The sequence below is a fragment of the Acipenser ruthenus genome, chromosome 26 (assembly GCF_902713425.1).
Source record: "Acipenser ruthenus chromosome 26, fAciRut3.2 maternal haplotype, whole genome shotgun sequence".
NCBI lineage: Eukaryota > Metazoa > Chordata > Actinopteri > Acipenseriformes > Acipenseridae > Acipenser > Acipenser ruthenus.
The window spans coordinates 4,302,593-4,320,127 of record NC_081214.1 but is presented as its reverse complement, the minus strand read 5'-3'; the positions used below and the strand labels follow the sequence as shown (position 1 = coordinate 4,320,127).

The following is a 17,535-nucleotide window of genomic DNA, read 5'->3' as shown; positions in this document are numbered from 1 at the left end:
GGTGACTGTAATGATTGATGTAGCCGACAAGCAAAAATAATCAAATTCTGAAATCTCATTTTCTCACCGCATTTTTAAGTAAATACTTTAGTTTGTCATTATAAACGTAATGAACTGCAAGACCTCTGCTGGGTACACTACAGCAAGCCATATGCTCAAACACTGTGACAGATGAACGCACAAAAATGGAAACAACGACGTAATTCAATACCAATTCAATCCCTTCAGAGACCATAGCACATAACTGTATTATTTCCCCTCACTTTCCCTCTAACCTAAAGCTTAAACAGCAACCTGGTACAGATCTGCAACAGCACAATTATCTTAACGAATGTATTCTTGGTGTTGAGAATCACTTTGTATACCATTTTCTATTCAGTCATCTTGTATTCTCCAAACCTCGCTACTCTCATGCTACCCCACGGGCTCCCTATCTCTGCTCGCATTCAATTCAAGACCCTTGCCTACTACTCTCTTCACCACACCGCCCTTCTCCTACCTCCAATCCCTCGTTTCTCCCTACACCCCTTCTCACCCTCTCAACTCCTCCTCTACTGGCTGACTGGTCATGCCTTACCTCCACTCTCCATCCTCCCGTGTCCGCTCCTTCTCTTCCCTAGCCCCTCAGTGGTGGAACCAGGTACTGGAGAACTTCAGGACTGCTCCGTCTTTCACTGCCTTCCTCCGCCTCCTCAAGACCCACATGTTTAGGCCACACTTGTAGATCTCTTGATCCGCCCCTCCTACTATGCACTAGACTTGCCTGACCTTAGCTCCACATTACTGGATCCTCAGCTAATGCACCACCCTTGCACTATTGCACTACTAATATGTCATTTTAGATATAACTTGTTGTAATCCTCATCCTAGTTCATACTATATTTAGTAGTATCATTTGCACTTACTATAAACTATACTGTATTTAAATATTAATCTTGCATTGTAACCCTGTACTGCCCTGTAAAACCTTTAAGTCGCCTGGATAAAGGCGTCTACACCACTGATGCCTACAGAAAATAGTACCGGAACAGTGTTCCTGCTCGACTGCTCCACTGAACAGGAGATACATCTCCATTTAGCTCTGTCCCAGACAGGACCTATTGCATTCAAGGATATCCCCTTCTTCCACATTGCATGCCCAGGCAGGCAGTCTGTACATGCGGACGAGGGAGAGGATATATAGCTATATTGCTAGTTGTTATTGAGAAAAATGTTGCTTTCTTTAGGTATGCTTCCTCTAATCTAATGCAGGAAAGGGAGTATAAATAGATCAATGCCCGCTTACTTAAAAATATAATTATGACGTGGAATACGCTCTCTGCCAGAAAAACAGTAATTCAAGATTTTGTTTCCCCTTGTAATGGAGCAAGAATTCATAGAAATTACCTGACAGATGGCCAGCAGGAATTTGATATTGCATATACATACATACAAACTGTGATCTATAAACCTGCCACTTTAAATAAATTATTAACCACAGGGATATCTGTCAGTCATTCATTCATTATTCCACACTAATGAAAAAGAGGGGACCTAAGGTGCATTTCTGAAAAAGCCTGATTAAAAATGCGTTGCCCTTTCCTTTGCTTGCTGCCTCAGTAAAGCCACAAAACAGTGTTACCTTTCCAGTAAAGATGTGCTATTTTATAAGGAATGTATACAAGAGTAAATGTAAGACACACATCCGGGAAACAATGATGGATCAACATTTGATGAAAGACCAAAACAATGAAGATGCTTTGCTGAAACATTTGTCCAGCTTAACTTTTTCCTGCATCACAGAACACTCATAGGCTTCTGCGTCTCTTTTTACAGCTAGATAATTTGGGCTTTTATTTGTAAGTGAAAAAGACAGTAGATGCTCTGCAGAAATAATAAGAAACTTTGCATCCCTCATCTCCACTGTGGACCACGAACAGCTTTGACAGAAACCATCTGTAGGATAGCCAGGGGCCACACTGGTCTGTCTCTCCCAACTGGAGTTGCTGAAGAGCTTCCCTAATTCTAAAGATAGGATCCCACTGCACATTTTTAAACAATGTTGTTTAAGATCAGATGCCTTGAGACTTCATATCAGAGATCAGAAAGAGAAAGCATCATTTTTCAAAATCTTTGAATCTAGTTCAAACGCTGAGCTGGAGACTTTTAGACACTCTGTCTCAGTTTAGTAAGTTTTTTAAGCTTTCAATCAAACAAATGGCAATAATGAGTTTAAGCTTTTTACCTGCCAGAATATGCTGTCTATCGTTTTCCCGAGGAACCCTTCCCTCGTTTCGGAAGACAAAAGTTTTGGGCCCAGTATTGTCATAAATTCATCAAAGTCCACATGGCCATCTCCTAGAAATGAGAAGAGCAAGTTTAATGTTCTTCAAACAACTGTTTAATTCACTTTATCAGTGCAGTCAAGACCTTACAAGGATTGGAGACAAGAATATACTGCCTGAAATACTGCACTACTACTATTAGGTAATCTGGTCATGCAGTGGTGACCACAATGTATGCTTACCTATCCATCCATGATATACATTACAACTGGTTCTGCATCAGAATGTGATGGAAGTATTGCTAAAGATCTTGTCTCATGAGTGGTTCACTCATATCCTTAAAACACTCAGATTTAAAAGTCAAGTCAAGTTTGTACTTAATGAGTAGTACAGAATCGGCCTAATGGCATGTCGAGTTTGAGCATGGTCTTGTGTATCTAGTGGCATGGTCAATGCAAGCAAAATAGGGAAAACAATACTGTAGAAAATGAAAATTACTGTTACATCCGTTGGTGACCACAAGAAAGCTTCCAGTCAGACAGCACTGACTAGAATGAGTTCTAAACTCAACATTGCCATGACCAACTATACCCAGGCACACTAGGCACCAAAGTGAACAAGACAGCCAGAGGCTAGAGACTACATCAAAACAGAAAGCAGGAAGCCATTTGCGCCAGGATTTTATCAATGCAAACGTATGTGTTTGCAGTCACAGCCATCTCCTGCAACGCTGTTACGAAACTGCTGCCCATGCAAGATGACTATATCTTACTAATTAGAATTCACTCTACTCTGAAAGTGACCCTTTAAATCAGGGACGTCTGCAAAGCTAAATGACTTTGATTTGACAGTGCGTCTGTAATGGAGTGCTCATTCTCAATGCAATGACAATTAAAATGGAGGCATGCCCTTTGCATTGTGGATCGATAGAAGAGGCACACTTGGAATCAGGGATAAAGCAACTCAGAGTGTTGGATGGATACTGTTGTTGAAGTTTCTCCAAGTGGATTCCTAAATGAACTGTTCTGTAAATTCAAATTCAAAAACTAAAAAGTTTGATATTGGATACAGCAATGAAGTGTGCCAAGGTGGGGGTGGGGGGGGATGATTCAAACTGGTTGTTATTTATTAATGTTTTTATCTGCTGAGCCAGTCAGTGGCTGCTCAAGAATGCAAAATGACGTCCATGATAAAAAAATGTTACATTTACTATGTGTCATCACACTTCAAACTTAATCAACTGTACATCAAAGCCTGGACAAATGTCATTAGCACCGCTGTTCCTTGAGGCTATATCTTATCACAGAGAGGAAGCAGATGAATGATAAGATATTCTCGTCACCAAAAGATCCCAGACAAACTTAAATAGATAACTAACTTAAAAATGTTGTATAATAATGACATTGCTGTAACGTGTTCCTCTATAATTTTGAAACTCCCTCGTTAAAATAATGCCCTCCACCTCCTGTCTCAAGGGACTTCCATTATTACCTTGTAGCTTGCCACAGCATTGCCATTAGCCCTTAATTATATTATATAGGTGACTGCACTCATAGTGGGTTCAATGGGTTATATGTGTACTCACCGTCCATATCCAATCTCTGCATAATAATGGCCAGCTCCACCTCACTGGGCATGTGCCCCAGCGAGCGCATGGCCATGCCCAGTTCCTGCTTCGATATGAACCCATTGCCATCCCGATCCAGCACCCGGAATGCTTCCCGCATTTCTGCCAGGAGAAAGGAAGAGAATGGCTAGCATTATCCTTCCCACAGCGAGTTCGTCCTTTGTCCATTCTATTTGGGATGGTCTTTATTTGACTGAACACAAGCTCAACAAAGCTATTTATTTTGCTCTCAATAAACTTTCAAGCAGCAGTACTGTATATTGAACAACTTAGCACAAGCACACAACTGTGGGATGATAAGATAAATGCTATCAATCATGCAAACTGAGGGCAGTGAAACAGCTGTCTGAATCTTTGTAACCTCTTTGTATTGATAGCCATTACAGTAGACCTTGCAGTAACAAAAAGCTGACAGCACCCCAAAATATAATTGCATTGCAATAACTGGGTAATCACCCAGATTCCAGACCCTAACTGGCCTTGTGAACAACATCTTGTGAACTGGTGTAATTGCATGATAACACTACGGCACAGGCCTGTTCCTTGTAATTAAACTTTTATTACACTAGTAGTTACCATGTAAGAGCATTAACAACAAGCAGTTAAAACGTTAGCAACACATTATTACACGACTGTGTATGGCTGGTAGTTTAAAGTGATATGGAACAATTTTGCTAACAAGCTAAGTTATAACTATATTGTCTTTACTTCTAAGGCTATTGACAATATGTTTTTTTTTGTTTGTTTGTTTGTTTTTTTTTTATCCAAAAGCACTGCTCATCCATAAACACTGAATCACATGTTGGGAGGTCAAAACACATGAAACTAAATCTAAAATGTTTTGGATAATGCCTTTTTCAGTGTAACGGCAGGAATACTGTAGACTTTAAGACAAATTGCACAGAGCAGCATGATTAATATGCATGCTGTAAGCTGGAACTGCTGCATATCTTGTGTCGGCCAGTATCCACATCTCATTCGATGCAATACTGTCATTAAGGTTGCGGTTTGATCCCATTGGTTGAAAGTTCTGGCAGTAAGGTCTATTGAGTTGGCTGAGTTACAATAGGACGAGAGCAGCAAATTAATTTAAATGTTTCAATCTTTAAATTAATTAAGAGTGAATATTCCTGCCTAATTGATGTTCTTATTGACCAGCCGCAAATCTTTAATTAATTTGTAAATCAGGTAGTTAAAAAAAAAAAAAAAATGCTAATATGCACATCCGAATGCAGCAGCTGACAATAAGCCTGGAAGGTAATTAAAATCAGATTATTACTAAGTGACAGTGATGGGGTCTACTTGCCAGAAGAATGCAGAAACTGTAAATCAGATATACTTTTTTTCTCTAATTCTCATTTGGTCACACTTTAAATAAAGGTTTGTTCATGATCAATAAATAATGTATTTGTGTTTTGACTGCAGTTATATTGCACAGGCCATTTGCAAATTCTTCCTCAGTACATAAACTATGCATATTGCAGTTGATTTAAAAAAAAATGATGTCATTACTGAACATGTATACAAATGTATCTTGCTTTATCTTTACTTATAACTTCAAAGCAGCCATCACATTTGTAAAAAGAAATTAAAATAAAACTGTTGCTAGCAGCACATAACTTTAAAGTACAGTGCCCCCCGCCCCCCGCCCCCCGAAGAAAAAACATCTCAGAAAATATGTGGAACTCACCACTTGATTCAACATAAACACCTGTCTTTCGGTTATTAACAGCGGAATAAGTTACAGTATGTTGTGGATCTAAAATGACTGAAACCCCAGCCTGCACACTCAAACAATGTGTTGTCATTGGCCTAATGGTGTGTCAATCATTCCTGGTGTTTTTATATATATATATATATATTAATGTTTAATTGAGCCAGTCAAGCCTGACGGTTCAGGGAGAACATCATTGGCACACACTCCATTAACAGGATAAAAATATATTTTTAATATTACGGTTGGACGGACCTGTAGGCTCTGGACCTAGGCCCACAGACAACTTGGGGCCCAAACCTAAAAAATGGTGCCCCAGTTAGGCCTCCATCCCCAAACCTACTATGCCTATTCTATCCAGTCTACCGTGCTCAAAAGTTTCATTCATTTTTTTCTGTGACATCTCTGAGTTGTTTTTGAGATCCTAGGTGCACCAACGTTCTCGGTACTGTACTGTACTGTACATGGTTTAAAGCAAGTATGTTGGGCAACATTCAAGCCCTGGGCACTGTACTTTAAAACTATTGCAACAGCACCCTAGCAAACCTAGTAAAATACTAGATATACCGTAATTACTATTAGTCCAGATTATAGTTAACATTGATAGTCACAGCTGATCTCTAGGTCATTTAGGCCTGAAGTAATTTTGTCAAAGAATTTATCAGTAAGATTTATTTTCAGAAACAGCTATAATTTAGAGTAGCACTTGACCTTTCAAATATAGACAGGAGTGTGGAACAAGCCAGGATGTTCTGCTCAGTTCAGAGCGTTCAAAACTGTAGAAATACAAACCCATTACATCTTTTAATTTTAATGACAAGGTCTTCCCTTGAAAAAAAATATTAAAAGAGTGGTCTTTTGTATGCAGGATTGATAAAAAATAAATAAAATGATTTACTTACTCAAAGGTCAGTGCTTGATACTTTCAAGACATGTACAGAACAGGGAAGAACTGGAACAGAAAGACAAAGCATGATACCTAAGAAAATCTAACACTATTAGTCAAAGAAAAATATATACTACTATTGCCACCTGATAGTAAGGTTCTTAAAAAAGTGTGCTATGTAAAATCAATACACGTTTTTACATGACTGCCGCACTGATGAACACAGCTGAGCTATGGAAACACAGTCCCAGCACAAGCTAAGTAAAAAGGTGAGTTGATTTGATACGGAATGGCCAGTCGGAGGAGGACACTGTATTTTCACTACCCTGACTCAGTCTGTTCTGTGGCATACCTGATAAATGCATTTCAGGAGCACTTCATGATCTATATTTACAAGGCTTTAACTACTTTCTTTAATGTCTGTTTTTTTAATGAATATACAGTTTGATTTTCATGAACAGTTTAATGAATATCATCAAATGGTATTAAATCTATCAAAAAATAAATCCTTCTGTAAATATCTCATTGGTTAAAGCTTTGTGAATATGGCCCTATGAGTCAGTAATTCAGATGCTATTTTGTATGAATATGATTTTCAATTTTAATTCTTATTGACTTGCTGCAATACATAAAGGTCTATTCATCACACTCCACAGCTTACGAATGAAACCCTTAATCAACCATCCATCATGACCTGGCAATTTCTTTAAAATGTGACCATCATTTTATTTTCATAGCTTTCAGACCCTGATCCATTTTTTATTAATTATCAATAAATCATTACAAAGCTTTAAATTGGCATTTGTTATATTTGCTTGTGAAATTTCGTGCATGTCATATAGAAAAAGCTATAAAGCACAATATTATTGACCTTGTTTACCAACATTACTTAAACTGAAGCTTTTGGATCCCCTCCTTCTGACCTTTGAAACTGATTTGTAGAAGATGAATATTAGGGAAGCTACAAATGAATCTGACCTTGCATTTTGATCTTAAGCAAAAGCTTCCTTCAAAATAAGACAGACTGGTGTGCTTTGTAATTAACGCACAGCCCACACTCCAGATTAGCAACACCACGGTCTAATCATACAGAATATATAATACTGTTTCACTTTTGTTATTGAAAATAAATATATAAATATGCAGACATTTTAGCTGCTGCGTGATAACAAATATGTCTTGGGAACTGACTATTTTTATGTTGCAGTTTCATATCATTAGAGTTTTCGTGTTTGCTTAATTAATACTGGCCTTCGTAAATCTATTGTTAATGGGTTTGTAAAGCTCAACGGGAGAAAGCAATACACAGTAGACCCTATTAGTAATAGCTTAACAAAAGCGCAAGTGATAGTGATGGAGGGTGGCAGGTGATGAATGATATGTGTAACTCCTGAAGCTTGGTCAGATGTTAGGACAAATTCCTCATGGGTATTTGTGAGCAAGATGTGCACTGAAATGAGTGTGGAGACACCAAGCCCCTCACAGCAACAAGGAGGAAAAGCTGGTCAAACGAAGAAAAAAAATGGCATGATTAGGCTTGGCTTGTCACACACGGGTCACAGTAGAGGCCTGATGGGATTGATCAACCACAATGGAAACAGTGATAAAGAGCGAGAGGGAAATGTGCAAAAAAATCTGAATAACCACCGACTATGCCCAATGCAAAGTTTGCCCATTTTCTTTACTGAAGTGAGTATTATCAAAAACAGAAAAAGAAAACCAAAAATCGCCAGCCAGGGGTATTACAGGTAACACATGGATTGGAAAAGGTTGTACAGGATGAAGAATAGTATATCATAGCAAAAAACATGTATAACTTAATCACAACCAATAGATACAATAGCTTAATCAATTGGTGTCAGAGCTACATTCCCTGTTTGTGGAAGAGCTTATTGCAAAAAATGTCAATGCAAAACTTTGATCAAATTCAGGCAGCTAATACAATATTAGGTGTCCATGATTTTTATTCTCATAGCCTTTATTAGTATAGCCTTAAGAACTTTTGATAGAGAACAAATGTACCATGTAGGATATATACAGAATGAGATATTCTACTTGGAATAGGTCAAAAGGCTAAAAGACGCTAGTAAAGTGAGGTATAATACAATCAAACTGACTCACAAGTTAAGCACATTTTTAAAAATAAAAATCCAGTCGAAAAGGTGCATTGTGAACTTTGCAAACTGTAGTACAGGAAAGCTCTGCCCTTACCGGCCAGCTCCTCCACTGAGATGCTGGCTAATTGCTCACTGTCGCTCTCATCGGAGAGCGAGCGGCTCAGGTAATTCCCCTTGTACAGCAGGCCTGCGGTTACATGGTGGAATGGCATCTTCCCCCTGGGCTCCCAAAGGAAAGAAACACAGCAGTTAATTCATCTTCCTTTATGCCTGCTTAAAGAACAAAGCTTCACCTCTTGCCTCACCACAAGAATCTCACTATATTTACTTAAAGCTCAACAAAGATACAGCCGTACTAGTGGAAGTAAGACTTGAAGCTTATTAATAGCAGGAGAAGGAGTCAGAAGATATCATAACGTTTTGGCTAGCAATGTGCTGAAACAGCCAAGAATGGTATAGTCGTGACACAGCGGTTAGTAGGTTGACAAAGTGGTACGCAGGTTTCAGGGGCTGGATGTTTGAATACGCTTTCGAAATTTAAATGAATATTCAGATATTCTTTTATTTTGAAATAGCTGAAAAACAAAAGTATAATTCATACCATATTACATTAAAAACTAAAAACATTAATTACATACAAAATATTGGTATTGGAATGTTTTATGGTTGGTTTGTAGGCATGTTGCCAGAAGAGATATAAAGTCCATATAGAAGCTACATAACATTGTAAGCTCCTCAAAGACAAGCTGTGATATACAGACGTACTCAAATTTGTTGGTACCCCTCCACAAAAAACGAAGAATGCACAATTTTCTCTGAAATAACTTGAAACTGACAAAAGCAATTGGCATCCACCATTGTTTATTCCATATTTAATAGAAATCAGACTTTGCTTTTGATTTTTTATTCAACATAATATTGTAAATAAGAAAACAAATGAAAATGGCATGGACAAAAATGATGGGACCGCTAACCTAATATTTTGTTGCACAACCTTTAGAGGCAATCACTGCAATCAAACGTTTTCTGTAGCTCTCAATGAGACATCTGCACCTGTTAACAGGTAGTTTGGCCCACTCTTCCTGAGCAAACTGCTCCAGCTGTCTCAGGTTTGATGGGTGCCTTCTCCAGACTGCAAGTTTCAGCTCTTTCCATAGATGTTCGATAGGATTCAGATCAGGACTCATAGAAGGCCACTTCAGAATAGTCCAATGTTTTGTTCTTATCCATTCTTGGGTGCTTTTAGCTGTGTGTTTTGGGTCATTATCCTGTTGGAGGACCCATGACCTGCGACTGAGACAGAGCTTTCTGACACTGGGCAGTACGTTTCGCTCCAGAATGCCTTGATAGTCTTGAGATTTCATTGTGCCCTGCACAGATTCAAGGCACCCTGTGCCAGGCGCAGCAAAGCAGCCCCAAAACATAACCGAGCCTCCTCCATGTTTCACTGTAGGTATGGTGTTCTTTTCTTTGAAAGCTTCATTTTTTCGTCTGTGAACATAGAGCTGATGTGACTTGCCAAAAAGCTCCAGTTTTGACTCATCTGTCCAAAGGACATTCTCCCAGAAGGATTGTGGCTTGTCAATATGCATTTTAGCAAATTCCAGTCTGGCTTTTTTATGTTTTTCTTTCAAAAGTGGAGTCCTCCTGGGTCTTCTTCCATGGAGCCCACTTTCGCTCAAAAAGCGACGGATGGTGCAATCAGAAACTGACGTACCTTCACCTTGGAGTTCAGCTTGTATCTCTTTGGCAGTTATCCTTGGTTCTTTTTCTACCATTTGCACTATCCTTCTGGTCGATTTTCCTCTTGCGGCCGCGCCCAGGGAGGTTGGCTACAGTTCCATGGACCTTAAACTTCTTAATAATATTTGCAACTGTTGTCACAGGAACATCAAGCTGCTTGGAGATGGTCTTGTAGCCTTTACCTTTACCATGCTTGTCTATTATTTTCTTTCTGATCTCCTCAGACAACTCTCTCCTTTGCTTTCTCTGGTCCATGTTCAGTGTGGTGCACACAATGATACCAAACAGCACAGTGACTACTTTTCTCCATTTAAATAGGCTGAATGACTGATTACAAGATTGGAGACATGTGTGATACTAATTAAAGAAACGAATTAGTTTAAAATATCACTATAATCCAATTATTTATTATCTTTTCTAAGGGGTACCAACAAATGTGTCCAGGCCATTTTAGAATATCTTTGTAGAATAAGCAATAATTAATCTCTTTTCACAGCTTCTTTGCTTTATTCTATGACATACCAAAGGCATCCAAGTATACATGATAAAATAGCTTTTAATTTCATCACTTTTCAGGAGGAATGAAGCATTATTTCAATGAGCTGTAAGGGTACCAACAAATTTGAGCATGTCTGTATGTACTGTGCTTAGACAAATCATATTGCATCTTCAGGGTCATCTATCCAGGGTTCGTTCACTAGTATCCTGTAATCACATACAGCAGGAAGGTCATTCAGTGTGCTTTGGACGGATTCCAGATCTACCACAATGAAAGACTCCTGAACTAAGCGTTGACATGAAACTTCAACACTTCATTGGCATATTCAGCGGTAGCAGCAGGACTAACATCTTTATTGTGTATAACTCATAAAACAAAAGCTTGGAAAAAAGATTAAAAAATAATAACCTTAAGGTACAAGGGACACATGAGTCCCACCACAAATAAAAATGATGCTAACTTTCTCATTTTTTGCAATGAGGTGCACAAAACATTTACTGACAGGTTGGATCTGGTCTTCCAAATTGTCAGTTTCCTCATGATACCTGAGTCACTCTCAAATGTGTTTTAAGAAGAAACCGTTTGAACAACCGCTCAATTCCTTGTGTTAAGGGGTTAAAGCTTTCTGAAAAGTCTGTGTAGAGGTAACCTGCTCAGGTGTGTCTTATTAAATATAGCAAAAACCAGGAATGAATCAAACTGCTATGCAAGGAGTCTTATCGCCATCCCTGCTTCAGGGACGTTGAGGATGGAAATCTGCAGCAAAGTCATAACTTTTAAGACAGCTTCTTGTGAAACTTCAGTAAGCTGTGGCTACGTAAGCTCCTACCAACTGAGCACCTAATACAGCATACATATATGTCTTGCCCATCATGACTGAAACTTGAGACAGGGAGGTGCAGCTTGTATATATTGCAGAGGGCACATCTAGGGTGACCACGGAACAAACCAATCACAGCGCAAAAACTAAGGAGTAAACGATTTGCATTCAGTCTTTTGTGCCCAGCAGATGCCGACAGAAAGATCCACACATCTGGTCCTGGGAATTGAAGCCAACTTGACAAAGATTCATTCTGACAAGTTTACCAGAGAAAAATCTCTTCCAAACAGTCTTGGTGCCGAAGCAATGAGTCACCGCTGGTTTGCCATTATGTCTCAGGCTTTCAGTTAAGACCCAGCACTGTCTGGACGTGTGGGCAGATTGATCCATTCGTTCCGAGGTGCATATCTCCCCTTGGAAGGCCAGGCAGCAATGCCAGGCTAAATCTGTTCTGGACTGGACGGGGTCAATTGTTTTTCCTCCACCTGTTCAAGCTGGTACCATAAACAATTAACAGTTACATGGGAGGCAGGTTAAGAAAATTATACATGGCAAACAAACAAGCATGCTAGATATAGTGGGCCCTCATAGGATCTGATACACATGGAAAGAATGTGGCAACAGACAAGTTCATTTTTGAAAATATACCCCATAGTAAATATGTCTTTATTGGGTGCCACTTGTGGGCAAAATTCCTATCTAATAGACCGTTGTCCTTTCACAAGGATGATCCCATCAGTGATTCTTCTTCTCCAGTTCACTGCTGACACGACAGCTCTTGGTTGAGCTCTTGTCAGCATTCCTAACAGGAATGATGTAGGATTCTGAAGGTCCACGGCCTCTTCTCAGTGCAATGTGTCACAATCACTGACATCACATTTGCAAGCCAGACTTGAGCAATCTTCACATTAAGTATTCAGGATCAGAAACAGCAAGCTAATAATTGGCTGTCCAGCTCTGACCCTCTCTTGAATTGATGCTGGGACAGCCCCAATTAAACCATCCTTGTAAAATACTAACTATTTAAGTGGTCCCAATGGGTATTAACTGAGAGTTTTGACAGATCTGGCTAGCTAATGAACATTGATTTGTAGTTGATAAGCAGGGCCACAACCAGTTGACATTCTACTGAGGTCAAACTGAGGTTAAAAGCTCTAGCTGCAGTATTTATATGACTGCTTGGTATTTACTATTCAACCTCCAAATCTACATCACACGGCAAACCAACGGAGAAAATTAAGGAGTCTTTTGTACTTTACCAGAATTTGTACAAAAAGAAAAATAAAACAACCACCGAGGACACGACCTGGCTTGTCCTCATAGCTTGTTACAGCCATATTGAAGTTGTGGGCTGGACTTCCTAATTTTATTTAAATCCCAATTCTCACCAATGACAGGAATGCCCCCTGATACCCAGCAAAACAACATTTCCGAATGCAGAGTACTGCTGAGAAATTGGAGTACAGGCCAAGCTAATTTACCGTCCTTCTCACCAAGGCAAATTCTGTTATGCATTAGTCTTCTGCATGACATGCCACGGAAAACAACAGATGGCAATTTCTTACTTCAAAACCGCTGAGCAATGAACCACTAAGGATTTTCATTTTAGACCCTGTGGTGGAAAAGGAACCCAACTGTCCCCTGCATTACACCTTTTCAACACACACTAATCCAGGAGTGTGCTACAATATTATTCTTTAAAAATGAGCCCGAGAAACACTACTGACCTCCATGTACAATTCTATTCCAAAACATTATTCCTTGCTGAATGTTTACAATATTCTTCTAGGGTTTCATATTCTCTGCACGCCATTCCACCGGAAAAGCACACTGTATTGACCACCCAGTTTGTTTACATTGTTTTAGCTGCAGGAAGTTTCCTTCCCCCTGGATCATCATTGTTACTAGTCAATCCAGATGTCATACTTAAAACGTAACCTTACAATGCAGTGAAATCCTCAAGTATATATATATATATATATATATATATATATATATATATATATATATATATATATATATATATAATGCAAAACCTGAACAACACACTGCAGCTTGAACTGACGTCAACGCAAAAAGGCAAGTTACACTGTTGCAATTTATTGAGCATCGGCTGGTAAATGACTTATCAGTCATCTGGGTAGAATAACTGCAGATTCAATCACCCCCACCCCATTAGACTGCAGTCTAAATTGAACAGCCTGGGCCAATAGGCTGCCTGTCTGGATTTTAAAATGTAGACCCTCACTCATTTAGATCAAATAGAAGTCCGGCTAGTACTGCAGAAATACAATCAATACAATCCCACAGGCACCTGGACTGAGGGTCTATACTGCAGAGTAAGAGTTAATACCTGCATGGCATAGTGAGCTTTACTATAAACCTACTGGGTTACTACAACTACTCCTGAATTGTCTAGTCCTCTACAGTATGTCAAATTGGACTCAGGTGTAATTAGACTCAAAGTAAAAACTTGCAATGGTTAACACTGCTATACAATCTGTTACCCAGTGTACTGCTACAAAAGCCTTTAGCTACAGCCCTTGAGCACTGCTTACCTGTATGGGTCATACACTGCTGGGTATTGGACCATGACTGATTCAGCTGTTCTGGTCCCCGTCATGTCACAAAGGGTGCATGGTCTCTTTTCCTCTGAATCCCTTTCAGTTGTCTCTGTAACCTCCATCTGTCCGAACGGCAGCCCAAAGAATAACAGGCTGTCCCCCAGGCAGGTCCGCACTAACTACCTCTCAGATTAGTTTTGTTCCCCCCACCCCCCCAAGACAGCATAGCTACCGGAAATCCTTTGTTAATAATTGAAGACTGTAAAGCAGGTGGTCAAGTGCTCCCACATTACAACACATGGTATGTGCAAAGACCGGGCTGGGTATTAGGTCATTCCGATAGACGTACTTAAGATTAGCAACTGAATTATTATTATTATTTATTTCTTAGCAGACACCCTTATCCAGGGCGACTTACATTCAATTACATTATTTTTTACACATTATTTTTTACATACAATTACCCATTTATACAGCTGGGTTTTTACTGGAGCAATCTGGGTAAAGTACCTTGCTCAAGGGTACAGCAGCAGTGTCCTCCACCGGGGATTGAACCCACGACCCTCCGGTCAAGAGTCCAGAGCCCTAACCACTACTCCACAATGCTGCCCCTGAATGCTGATTATACATCCCCCAATACAAGCTTATATTATGTTTAATTTTTTATTACTATATTACACACAGTTATGGAAGTATTACTATAATGTTTAAGTATAAATATGTTATTGTCGCGTAATGTGATGTTACCAGTGACACTGGCAGTGGATTTTTGCAGGTGATGGATGCTACAGCCTCCCCGGAATTAATTAATTTTATTTTTTTTCACACCGGTAAGAAACACGCACTCAACAGTAAGCAATAAGCAACGATTTACCTAAAAGCATTTTAATATGAACAATGGCAATGCTTTCGCCATGCTTCTCGTATATAAGCCTGCTTGAAAGGGGAGACTGTTGGAAAACACTACAGCAGTAAAATTACTGACTTTGGGGTCGTACAAGGCAATACGGAAAACATAATGTTACTCCAGTTAGGCAATTTATTGAGGGCTCATAATTGAATGAGCCAATTTCAACTAAATGGACCATTAGCATTACAACAGGTGTAAAAATGAGCTGAGCTGTGAGCGCTTTACGGTTGTCAGGCACTTTAAACGCAGAGCATAAACACCAATATTCATCATCACACAGTAACACGATGCAATTAAACACAACCGATCATTTATATTAACGGCTTACCTTTAAAGGTGGGTTTGTCCCTGAGCGGTTCTCTAAATCCTTTGCCAGGAAAAACTACGAGGATAGCGAACGCGAGTGTGTAGTCCAGTTGAATCGATCTATTTCCCGTCTTCACGATCCGGACTATTGTTGCATCAACACAAAAGGTAGCACTGGTGCCTTATTCGATGACAAGCGCTCAGTCCATGTGGATTGTAGTACATGTTTTAATGCCCCATTTCCAATCTCAGCAAAGGAACAGAAGACGCTCTCCTTTTTAATTAATTTAATGGCCTTTTTTATTCTCCAGCATCCCAATATTCAAAGTTACACAGATATATATTGTATTATTATTATTATTACTGATTTATTTAATTAATTCCTCCGCGCGTCACTGTCTCCCTTTCACAAGAACTCCTGGTGAGTCTACTTGTAGCCTCGGACTGGAGCTCTGAAGGAAAGATACACTGGGGTCTAAATAAAGATAGTGAGAGTATTATCTTTCTCTCAGATTCTCTGTTTTCTATCCAGGAAAAAAAAATGCGCATGCCATTCTATCCAGTACTGTACAAACTGTTTCCACAGTCCCCACACTACATTTAACCCGTAGATTGCCAACTGTAGAACACCGGCGTTAAAACAGACCGAGCGCATTGACTGTAGTGCAACGCACGAGGCAGCTGGTGCCGCGTACATTCTATTACGTTTTATTCTAGTCGTCATAGGCAGGTGGACTAATATAATACACTTAACAATATTACTTGTACGACAGCTGTAAGCTACTGTATTCATTTTAGGGCATTATGTGTGCTAGCCACAAAGATAACATATTTTATTTACATACCTCGATACTGCATATCCCTTAAAGCTTGTATACAACGTATGCGTAATTACTTCAACTGGCTAGACTAGCGATATATAGAACAAACATTATATAGCACCACCATCTATTTGCAAAATTCATTTAAAATGTATTTGTTCTTGGGACACCTATGTTTATATTGCCAGATCCAAGTATTTATTTCTGTTTTACTTCTATCCCTGAACAAAGAGGGCTAGTGGATGCCATTTATAACTTCAAGCAAGCAGTATCCGGGTAATTTGACTCACAGCGTGATGTAATAGCAATAATGTTTTAACAGGTGCACATAAAGTATTTTGGAATGTCTATAGGAATTATATATCCGTGTTAAAGTCTAACGTTTGAGGTGAACTGCAGCTTTAATATCAGAGAGGACCTGGGCTATGTATAACACATTTTGCTCTAGCAAATCAATTAAGAAAGAAAAAAAACAACAGTATCTGCGAGCAGCAATGTGAATAAAAGAAACAAGGACGATGGAACAACGTGGCCCGTTTGTGTCGTTAAGGTCCTGTCCACCCACCAAAGGGCTGCTAACAGCTGGTAACAAATACCTTATTTAGAACCCAAACATTTCAGCTACTAGCCCCAGAATCGTATGCTGCACAGGTACCTATAGTAACTGGAGTCTCAATGCTTACAGTGTAAGGTCAAGGCCAGGCAAGCCTAAAACCAAACAATAACAACCCGTCCTGCCCCAGAGAGGTGAGACACCAGGTGCACAAAAACGAAACAGACGGCGCAGTGCTGCATGGGAGTGTTATAACAGTTCCATGCTAGCCAACATTTGGAAACTGTTCAGCGGGACGGTCGTCTCCCCGGGGAGGGGGGTCATACGCATCATACACATTGGAGGAGTCGCAAAAAACACTCATTATCATATAATATACGTATCCCCCCACCCAACTCAACATGACAGTAAAAATAGACATAATGAAGCGTTCTTACCTTTGTATAAGATAGTGATCAGCAGATGTGTCAGCCTCACGAAGAGCACAGCGTGTGGTTTTCACTAACTCTACTGTGCCGAATAAATGATTTTTTTTTTTCCTATGGTTGAATATCAGGACTTTCTTCCTATGCATCTGGACGCGGGACATATGCTAGGCTGTCCCGACCATATAGTATGTTGACGTTTCCCCCTTTGCCTGTAACATGCATTCACCTGTATGGTTAGCCACCGCTGTACTGCAGTACTACTTGCTGTGCAATGCTTTTACTA

General features: G+C 39.5%; 1 protein-coding gene across 2 annotated transcripts in view; it reads right to left on the bottom strand.

Moving 5' to 3' along the window:
- The window catches only part of LOC117430435 (calcium-binding protein 8), a 44,467-nt gene extending 28,319 nt beyond the window's left edge, over positions 1-16,148 (bottom strand). Inside the window, exons 1-4 of one of the 2 annotated variants that reach the window (XM_034050453.3) lie at positions 15,473-16,148; positions 8,703-8,827; positions 3,850-3,993; positions 2,225-2,337 (exon numbers count right to left, since the gene is read on the bottom strand). In XM_034050453.3, coding sequence (XP_033906344.1) covers positions 2,225-2,337; positions 3,850-3,993; positions 8,703-8,820 — 375 coding nt within the window. In that variant the 5' untranslated portion in view covers positions 8,821-8,827; positions 15,473-16,148. Of the gene's footprint in view, positions 1-2,224; positions 2,338-3,849; positions 3,994-8,702; positions 8,828-14,228; positions 14,337-15,472 lie in introns of those variants that run through there. The other variant, XM_034050452.3, reaches the window with a different exon arrangement.
- Between the last annotated feature and the right edge of the window lie 1,387 nt (positions 16,149-17,535).